Here is a 10,707-nt window from a genome sequence, read left to right as displayed (position 1 = left end):
GACGGCCGACAGGTAGGATTTCACTACAGTTGAGGAGTTTGAAACTGAATAATAGCGAAATCGGCTGAAGTGCTAGAGTTGAGGACACACTGTACTGCTCATGGGGGTTTGCTCGTTAGCTCGGGGAACTCCGGCCTCTCCGAGCCCCTTACTCTGTCCGCCACTGTTTTCATGGGTTTGAGAGTGAGAGTGAGGGAAAAACTATTGAAGGAAGTTAAAAAACAAGTTAAAGGTGAGCATGACTCACGTGGTGAGGATGAAAAAATGACATAATTGGATAAAGTGGTTATAAGAATAGTATTTGAAGCTGAAGCATGAGAAATATAAGAGCAATCAAAATCTAGTTGGGAACGTTTAGAGAGAGTAACTTTAATACAACAATATGTCTTCATAAAAATGAACACCTTTGACAATAAAACACTTATATTTATCACGATCAAACAACTTGAATTCCTTTTGACTAGATTGATTCCATAAGAATAGGTATTTTATGAACCTAAAATCAAGTTTGGATTTACTCGAACTCAAATTAACACAGTAAAATAAGCATCCAAATATGTCAATATGAGAAAAGGTGGGTGTATAGTTATAAATTTACTCTAAGGGTGTGCACTACTTAAAAATAGGAGAGGGCAATCTATTAAAAAAATTTCTAGCCATAAGCAAGCCTTCCCCCAAAATTGGTTTGGCAAATCAACTTGGAATAGAAAAGCTCGAGTGTATGAAGAATGTGTTTATGTTTGATCTTAGCTCAACTATTTTTGTTGAGAGCTGTAAGGACGTAAGCGTTGATGATTTATGTCAAATTTTTGAAACATTTGGGTGCATTGTTTTTTAACAAACTCATTGACATTATCGGAACGGATGGTTTTTACAATGACAATATATTGTATTCAAATGTTGAGAACAAAGTGATCTATGACAAAGTAGACTTGTTGTTTGGTTGGGAGAAAAATGGTATTCATAACACAGAAGCAATCATAAACTATGGTAATAAAGTAACGACAATCCATGAAAGAAGCAATTTTGCATTGTCCCCAAAGATCAACATATAAAATATCAAAACAATAATTGAACTTGGAGATACTTTTATGAAATGGCAGTATGTACTACTTAGCTTTGTGACAAACATGCAAAGATAATTTGCATCTATTCTAAGCGAAGAAAGATATTTCAAAACTTCAAAAAAAGCATGTTTCATCATTTGATGCCTTAACCAAGCCTATAAAGTAGTTGGGATGGTCGCTGCAATATGAATGAACAAGATTTTTTTATTCATATTATATATATCAAACTGAAAGATATATAAATTATCAACATGGTATCTAGAGTTTGGCTAGATCCTAGATATCATGTATTATAAAATACACATATATGACATGAAGGTGGGCTTGCAAGTAGAATCATTCACTAATGTGTTGACATAGATGAGATTGAAGTTGAATGTAAGAATATAACAAAATCGATTTGATGGATAGAACAATATTTCTTAAGAGAGTGATTGCATATGATGTTTCAATAGGCAGAAAGATCTACGGCTTGATGGTGATATAATGCAATGAGATGAAGAATTTGAAATTATATATATATATGACATGATGCACCACTATCAAATCATCAAAAAGAAGTATCTAATGCATTAGAATATGTAGTGTTACCTGAAAATTTGATTTCTAGCTTGTTGAATTCAACGAGAGTGTTGGGTAACGTTGTAAGAAGCTTCTGTAATCCCAACAGAACTAATGCACCTAGCTTTCCTATAGGATTTTCACTCTTTCTAGTCTCAAGATTACTTAATGTAGTTTCAATAGCATCGCTCACAATCATTACTCCACTGTTCTTGCATTTTCTTGTACCAAGAAGGTACTCTATGGAGTTTGAAGCAAATATATTTTTGTATGATATCTATATATAGCAGCATTCCTTTTATTCAATATTTGTTTCTTCTTGTCTTTTAATTTTCTGTTTACATTAAGTCTCTTGACTTCAATTGCAGCCATACTTTGATTGGCAAGTTCTACTGTTGTAAATTTCAACCACCATGCTCATAGTTGAAAGAGGGTCATTACAAGAATTTAGCCTCGAAGACTCTCATATATATCATTTAGATCAGTAAAAAATTTGATCGGTTGATTCCTATCCAATTGTGTAGTATTGAGTTTATTAACATTGCAACTACACTTACCACAAGAACAATTGACTAGAGGATCAATAACAATAAATTCATCCCAGAATTTATACAGTTTGATGTAATAAGAGATCGTAAAAATACATTTTTAGCATAAAGATGAGAGAAGAGTTGTATTAGTCAAATTTCTCTGTTTACTTAATCCAAAGTTATATGGTTGTGGGTGCAAATACAAATGCATCTTGGAGATCCATAGCAATAGTGTTTTTAATCCAAGCTCGAACTATTACATCAATTTCAATTCAAGCAAGCTTCATATTGGATTACGAATTAGAAGCATAGGTAATTTATGAGTAATAAGATTCAGCTTACCTCTCTCTTGCCACAAAGGGGGTGTGCATAGTTGGCATGCTAGACAAAGAGAAACAGAAATAATCACCAGATTACAACATCAAGACTTTAGAAAGCTGCTGAATATCATATAAGTGAAGAATGAAGAAGAAATAGAGTACAAGAAAAGGACTTGCAAATCCTGTTTTTGTATTATGTCAAAAAATGAATGAATTATAGAAAAGAATTTATATAATTATCATCATATAAACTATTTCTAGCTCCACGCATATTGTTATCTTTTAAATTAAATAATAATTTCATACTTTCTTCCCTACTTTTATTCTGATCATTCTACATAATTTGTCATTTTCTTCTTTGAAAAATACTTTAATCATATTTTAAATTCGGAAAGTATTTTATGATAAAAAGAAATCGTAAATTTACATAATTAGAAAGCAACACAAATAGATGAATAAGAGAGAACGGAGCCATAATGTCTACCCAAAAACAGCACAGCACAGCAATGTACAATTTCATTAACCATTCACACTACCTATTCTAATGTAGATCCAATTCCCAAAAGTGCAATTAAGAGAAGAAAATCAGATACAACAACAGCACAACACAAACACATCACCCAAAAATGCACATACTCACGTACATACAACAATTCCACCAAAAAAAGAAACGAAAATTCATCCACTACTCTAAATCCCAAATGATGGTCAAATTATTTATGTCTCCTCTCAGTTTTTTAGTTTTTTCGTTGTTGTTTCTTGTATGATCAAATTGATTATTTGACTCAGTTTCTAAAAAACAATGGCTACACCATGGCATATCACTTGACAAATTAAGTAATGTGGGAAAACTTACCAGGAATAGGCATGGGCATGGGATCGGTTCTCTCTTTTTATTCTTTCTTTCTTTCTTTCTTTTTATTCTTTCTTTCTTTCTTTCTACTGAACTGGAACCAGAAGTAGTTGATCATCAGAGTTCAGACCATGTAAGTCATGCCCACCTGTACCAGACGCGACTTGGGCACACTCATACTCGCAGTCTCCCTCCTGCAATTCCTTCGCAAGAATGCATAAAAATAGTTTACTATAAGCTTCCTAATGAACCAAGAATCTTTTCGAGCTCGGATATCTCCCCTTCCCATAAGATACACAGCCCCTGTCTCCTTTGCCTTGCGTATAAATGACAGTTCCATCTCTAGACTTTCCTCTGCATCCAAACCCGTGTTGTCACCCGACTTCGATGTGCTCGCCCTCCCTTCTTCTGATATTAACTTACCTACATTTCTGAAGTCACCAAGGAGAGGGACACTAAGAGAATAAACACTCCCATTTGGGCCTATTATTGTCTTTGAGTAGGACCCGGGGATTTCCGAATCAGAATCTGAGTCAATGTCTCCATCGCTCTCCAGGGATCGCTCCTGAGCTTCGCGTCTGATGAACTTCTCTAGACTGTCGATCAACAGCTTCTCAAACACTTGGTGATTCTCTTTATGAACATCCTTGTATCCGTATCTGATTAAGGGGCATTAATCAAGTGTCAAAAACAATTTTGATCTGGCACCTCGGAAAAATATGCATTAAAATTTTGGAGGCTTACCTGGCGACGCAACGGAATATGTGGTAGCTTCTGGGGCAGATTCTTCGAACCATGAAACGTTCACTTGGAGGGACAGCAGACACCGGGACATACTTTATACATACAAATAGTATCATAGAATGCACAGCTGGCAGAGTGGTGAGAAAATATCCAAATATTGAAGGTATCCCCTTAGCTAGCTCGTTGTAAAGCAAGCCAATGCCAGGAGCTCTGACAGTACCTAAGTTGGGACCCAATTTCCGGATCAAGTCAATTGACATCTTTTGATTCACCTCCGTCTCATACTTTAGCTTGCTCCCATAGTTCCATATATTCAGTATCGCAAATATGATGATAGTGAATACGAGGATGATCCAACTTCCATCTCCAATGCTCCATATAACCGAGGAAAAGAAGATCAATTCCAAACCCAGAAAGATCAATGAAAAACACAGCACAATAAAAATATTGATCTGCCAAATAAGAAGCATAACAAGTGTTACTAAGATGGTCGTCATCATCATGACTCCAAGTTCTGCAATGCCTGTAAAAAATAATCCATCTCAGATCACTCAGGATGGAAAACAACTTTACTTCATAAATGAGAATTATATTTAAGGTATACATAATGGGAGACAGTAAATCTATCATCAGCCAGACCTTTGATGGTAGGTTTCAGCATATTCTTATAAACGAAACTATATTACAACTTCTTGGTTATTATACCTTTCTTCTGCTGGTTATCAATTAGATATATCAATGTAGGCGATGAATATTCACTGAAATGCAATAAAAGGATTTTGGAAAGATTCATGCGAGAGCTATTACATTGTATTTAAGTGTTACTCTATTACTTTCAGTTAGACCTGGGTAAATTAAAGTGCAACATATAATAACTAAGGATAATTAGTTATAAGCTAATTTTTATATTTAACAGACTGTTTTACCCTTTATAAATAATTCATTAACATTAATTATATAATACCAATCAAGAGTATTTCAAACAAAAATAATAACAGTACTTAATAATCTAGTAAAGTAAACATTGGGTTCTATTATATTGAGATTATATAATACATTACAATAATCCCATAGATTATAATTCAATCCTACAAAAAAAAACACCCCTCTAGGTCACAAATTGACAGCATTCAAACAGAAGAAGCATGAGAATTACCATATGCATTTCCAATCTCATTAATATTTGAGATTTTGCAGACCAAAACTAGGGTAAGAACCAACAGGAACCAATTCATGACAGGAATATAAATTTGACCCATGAATTTCCTTGAGGTATGTATGATCTTAAGACGAGGAAAGCAGCCAAGGGCTGTTGATTGCTTGATACATGAGAAAGTAGCCGTAGTCATAGTTCTACTTGCAATCAGAGCAGCAGAATTGGCTATTATAAAGACAGGCCAGAATGCCCCACCTGCACTAGACAAAATGACAAATCATGGCTGATACTATGAAATTGAATACACACCACAGAAACATATAAGCTGAAATGATTAATCAAATGCCATAGAAACAAAATTTCAAGACTATAGTTAGCTAGGCATGGATGAGTAATAACACTGCCAACATTTTAATAATTTAGCACTGAAGAATCTCAAACAAAAGAATCATACTGCGCGGATTAAATATTTACTTGGAACAGAGGAGAAGAAGGATTGTGTTGTATCAGCATGGTTTTCCATGAGATAAGCTGCTTGACCGAGGTAACCCAGTAGAAGACAGGGCAATACAAGAAACACAAAAGTAAGCTGCAACAATCATCAATTTTTTAGTAAGCATAGTTTCAATAGATTTCGAAACAAAAAAAACAATTAATATACTCTAACTAGGGAAACATAAGAGGCAGTATACTCATTGCCTACCTGCACTGATCTCACAGAAAAATAGCAGAGATCTGCAAACATAGCCTCAGAACCTAAGATAAATAATTGATTATTAGAAATCATTCAGATGGAATCAGCTTGTTCTGTCAAAAGATCACCCAAAAAATTAAACAATAAAAGAATAATAAGAAGTTAATGATGGCACATATGAATGATGTGTTTTAGGAAAGATAAGATGACTCAGATATTTTAAGGCACTCGAACATCTTATAGGAAAATGTTTTAGTTCAATCTTAGATTAACCATTTGATGAAAGAAGCTTGTGATTGTTCTAAAAGAGCTCTTTCAGAAATGTCAGCAATTAATTTTTTTGTGTTAAGCATAAAAATTTAGCAAAAATCTTGAATTTACATGCACCATAAAAGTTGAGAGAAAATGACCAAAAATACTTTTTAATAACACTGTTTTGCTGCTAGAACTAGCAAATTAAAGCATGTAGAATCACTTGCTTTTTTTAAACCACTTTATCTGTTCAGTATGTTCAAAAGTTTTTAAAGATGATTCTTTCCTACAAACTAAATGCATCAAATTCATTGGTAGCAATAGCCAATAAACAATTGTTAGACATCATTAACTTTCAGGGTTGTTTGATCAATTCTGAAACATGACATGTAGAGAAATACAAGAAAAGTAACTCATTCAGGGATGTTCAGTTACAAGACAAGACTTACACAAGGTAGAACATGAAAAACTTGAGCAGTAGACTGCTAGGGTGGGGGGGGATAAAAAATGGACTATTGATTGATAATAATAGAAAAATCTCATCAAGGTTTCACAGACTATCAGTATGACAATAGCTTCAGAATTACCAGTAGCACAAAGAAGGCATCCCCCAAGGGAATACCAAGCCTTGGTTGAATTGCGCTTGAAATAATAATATATATGCGCTGGATTAAAAGCCCGCAGAACTCCAGTATCATATTTGATAAGATTATATACACCAATGCCCGCTAGAGAACAGAACCATATAAGCAAGGCTGGCCCAACTACAAGCCCCATTTTACTAGTTCCATATCTTTGTACACTGAATAGCACTACAAGAAATGCAACTGATATTCCAATCACATGATCTGCAATTCAAAAATACTAACAACATCAGATATATGTAGATTACATTTAATACATCGTAACAATGAATGTACAATCACAGAAATTGAATCAAAGAGTCTGAACAACTTTCACATAAACCAACACAACCACACATATGGCTTTTTGAACTGATATCTATAATATTGTGCCACAATGGAAGTTAGCTCACCAAAATAACTTGCATAATAAACAAAGCAACTGATAGCATCCAAGAGAGATTCATTTCATCAGTACACTGATCCTATGCTTTCAAACCAAGGTTGCATGCATCAACAAAAAGTCACAATAACTAAACAAATAAACATTGAAAAGATTTTCAAGTATCACAGTCTATTTCAAACACAAGATGGCTAGATGGAAAGAAATCCAATAAATAGATCCATCCAATGTCTTAGAGAATTAGGGTGTATTCCTTTGTGTTTTGGGGTATTTTCAATATTTTTGGGAATGGTAGAAAAAAATTTGAATTGACATAGGTTTTCATGTTTGACATGATGTTGAGTAGAAAATATCTTTTGATTTAATAAAAATGTGTGTTTAATTTGATGTTCTACGGGAGTTGAAAGATTTTTCTACTGTAGCATAAATAATGTGAAAACAATATTGTAAACACGAAGAAATACACCCTTCTGTGAGTATCCCGAGTATTCCATTATGTATTCATAGAAAAGAAGATATTAAGGTTGTGTTTGTTTAGGGATTTCGATTTTGAGTTGGGATTTGAATAGTAAAAATTTTGAATTTGAATAGCTGTATGATGTGATATAAATAGGTGTTGATGTGATATTTTGAATGTAAAATTGATTTTTAGTATAATATAAAAAATAAAAAATAGGTGTTTGATTTGATGTTTTTGGGGTAAAAAAATAGGATGAATAGTGTATTTGAAATCCAATCCCCCAAACAAACACACTAATAAACATCACAGAACCGATGAACTCCCGTCGCACAATCAGCACAAATCATTTAGAAGAGAACTAATCACCTTGCTTTATCCCAGGGATTCCAACCTTTAAACCACCTACAGCAGATGTAACTGCACAAATAATAATGTTATTATACTGTACATCTCAAACAGAAAATCAATATTTCTAGACAAACAAAAAGAACAATTATTTCTATACGGTAGAACTATGGGCTTAAAGAAAGATAAAATGCAGTACAAAATACTTGCTATAGCGGACCTGACATGGCTGGAGTAACAACACCATCAGCTATCACCATTGAAGTACCAGCAAGAACCAACATCAAAAGTAGCTTCTTTAATGTCACAGAAGCTTCTAGTCTCTCCTTTATTTTTAGTGACCTCTTCAATTCACGGGATGGCACTAAAAGTCTGAAGCTTGATATACGATCATCTGATGGAAGTTGATTTGGTAGAAGACTAACTTTTGCATGCCTACAAATCAATGAGTACAGAGCAAATGTACCACCTGCAGTAATAATCAGCTGCGTCGCTGCATTTATTTATACATAACAGGAGTAAAGAAAAGCTCGATAAAGGAGATATACCTTCGCCATCATCATTTGCCCAGAGAATGATAAGGACATACTTGATAAGTGGAATCAAAATCAAGGTATACAAAACTAGTGATAATGCACCTAGAACATCTTCATTTCCATTGGGTGGTGCTTTGCTGAACATCACACTGAAAGTATACAATGGACTAATCCCCACATCACCAAAAACAACTCCAAGTATCAGAAATTCTAGTACAATTCTTCTTCCCACAGTGATGGCCTGCGATAATATTTCAAAATTTCAATGTTAAGGCTCGACCACAAGCAGCTATTATACATCACATGAAACTCGTCAATTTTAGAAACTAAGATGGTTCCCCCAAGCCAGGTACATAGCTGCACGTGATGCACAGTCATGGTAAAATGGTCGGCATGCTTAAGGTAGCCAAGCAGTCAATTAAAAAGACTCCTGAAATTCTGCCGTTGAAAAAGGGCAACAAGCCCATTGGAAAAGGGAAGGCTAAATGAAAATTTATGTCCAATGTTCAAAAGATTGCATAGTAAAAAAAGGATCAGCGTAGTAAATATGTTATGGATAATAAATGCTTTGCATTTTGTTCATTTTAGGATCTGAAACCTGAGAACCCATCATAGAATACAAATTAGCTCCGACAGCTATCGAGATGTAGATTACACTTCATCAATCAGGGGAAGATTCTATCATTAGCCTCTTTGACAAAAATAAATAGGATATATATTTGGTGTATTAGGAGATATCCATTGTTGTCAATTTGTATCTGCCTAAAGCTTGCTTCGATTTCTCCAGTGGATAAGTCAATCCTTAAGTTGAAATTCATATTTCAGTCACAAAAACTGGTTTAGTAATTTAACTATATATTGAGATCATAACTATTGTTCATGCCCAGCATCCCCAAATTAATCCGTATCCTGTTTCATTGCTCAGGATCCAAGTGGGCTGCAACTATTGGCATCAGAGACCTAAACTACAATCGGGGTCATATCGCATCGTACTAAGTTTTTACAGTTAAGCAAAAAATGGAGAGAAACAAAATCAACCCAAATTGGAGAAAAAGGGAAACAGAAAATGACCTCATTATCATTTCTCTGGGCGCCAGAAACTTCAAGTGCTTCAACATCAAACGAATCAATCTTGGGCCCCGTGCGAACCAGCATATGCTCCTCGTCGTCCGAATCGTGCTGGGGCGAAACCACGCCACCAACATCATCTTCAACGTCGCTGTCGATGCGATACCTCTTTTCATCTTCATACACCCACCGCGAAGATTCGACGGAGTCCAAGGACGGCAACCTCCCATTCTCCCTCTCCGATCCGTCCTCCGCCATCCCCTCCCCTCCTATTGAATCATCTATCTACAGCTGGCCTCCTGGTGGCCGAACTACTTCGATTGGTGAAATGGAGGTCCGGCTACGGAAGTCGTTGGAAGCAAGCAAGGCAACGAACAGTTGGAGCGTGGGGTGGGGACGACCAGTTGATAAGCGAAAAAGAAAATGAATCCACAGCTGTCAGTGAGCAACGCAACGCAGAAAACGTGATGGTGTTACGGACTGTAATTAAAAAATAGTTCAAAAGAGGGAGACGAGGCTAGCATTAGCATCATAGCAGCCATCGCTTTCGTACAAATAAGCCAGCTCTCTCAAACCATGTAGGCGTGTACAATGAGAAATACACAAGACCGTTATTTCAGATAAAAATAAAAAGATTAAAAAAAACGAGAAAATTGTATAAGTGCTATAAAATATAAATATAAAAATGATAAAATATTTAATGTATAGATATATGTTTACATGTTAGAGCAGTCAAAGCTCTTGAATTGACCCATAATTTTAGAAAATTTTTATAACCTAAATATTATTACTAAGAAAAATCATCTATCATTTTTTAATATTAATATTTATAATTTTTAATGAAAAACTAAACATATATATATACATATAAGATTGATAAAATATTATATTTTATGATAATTTTAAAAATATTTTATATTAAATTAAATTAATTTATTAAAAATTTTCATATAATGTTAAACTAATTAATCAATATATATTGTCTGTCGATATTCTCTTTTATAACAGTTTTGGCGATATAGTTGTTTTCAATATTTTAATTTTTTTTCCGTTTGTTTAATTTCTTTTTCATGTGTTCTAATTTTTTTCTTCTAA

General features: G+C 34.4%; 1 protein-coding gene across 1 annotated transcript; it reads right to left on the bottom strand.

Moving 5' to 3' along the window:
• Positions 1-2,178: 2,178 nt before the first annotated feature.
• Positions 2,179-10,108, bottom strand: LOC127252478 (potassium transporter 7-like). Its single transcript, XM_051276669.1, has 11 exons — positions 9,616-10,108; positions 8,557-8,785; positions 8,229-8,477; positions 8,030-8,080; positions 6,765-7,025; positions 5,935-5,987; positions 5,706-5,820; positions 5,232-5,486; positions 4,076-4,598; positions 3,335-3,990; positions 2,179-2,539 (listed from the first exon to the last, which is right to left on the bottom strand). The coding sequence occupies exons 1-10, from the start codon at positions 9,868-9,870 to the stop codon at positions 3,456-3,458; spliced, it is 2,526 nt and encodes an 841-aa protein (XP_051132626.1). The 5' UTR covers positions 9,871-10,108; the 3' UTR covers positions 2,179-2,539; positions 3,335-3,455.
• Between the last annotated feature and the right edge of the window lie 599 nt (positions 10,109-10,707).

This window comes from Andrographis paniculata, unplaced genomic scaffold (assembly GCF_009805555.1).
Source record: "Andrographis paniculata isolate CXL003 unplaced genomic scaffold, ASM980555v1 Contig46END, whole genome shotgun sequence".
Classification (NCBI taxonomy): Eukaryota; Viridiplantae; Streptophyta; class Magnoliopsida; order Lamiales; family Acanthaceae; genus Andrographis; species Andrographis paniculata.
The sequence above is the reverse complement of the archived record's forward strand: the minus strand, read 5'-3'. Positions and strand labels throughout refer to the sequence as shown.

What these genes read in the sequence shown, in the direction of transcription:
- LOC127252478 (XM_051276669.1), bottom strand. Translation starts at nt 9,870, where the DNA reads ATGGCGGAGGACGGATCGGAGAGGGAGAATGGGAGGTTGCCGTCCTTG. An exon ending in GGCAAATGATGATGGCGAAG is followed by an intron (nt 8,478 to 8,556) that starts GTATATCTCCTT and finishes TTATTACTGCAG; the next exon opens with GTGGTACATTTGCTCTGTAC. An exon ending in TTTCTGTGAGATCAGTGCAG is followed by an intron (nt 5,821 to 5,934) that starts GTAGGCAATGAG and finishes TGATTGTTGCAG; the next exon opens with CTTACTTTTGTGTTTCTTGT.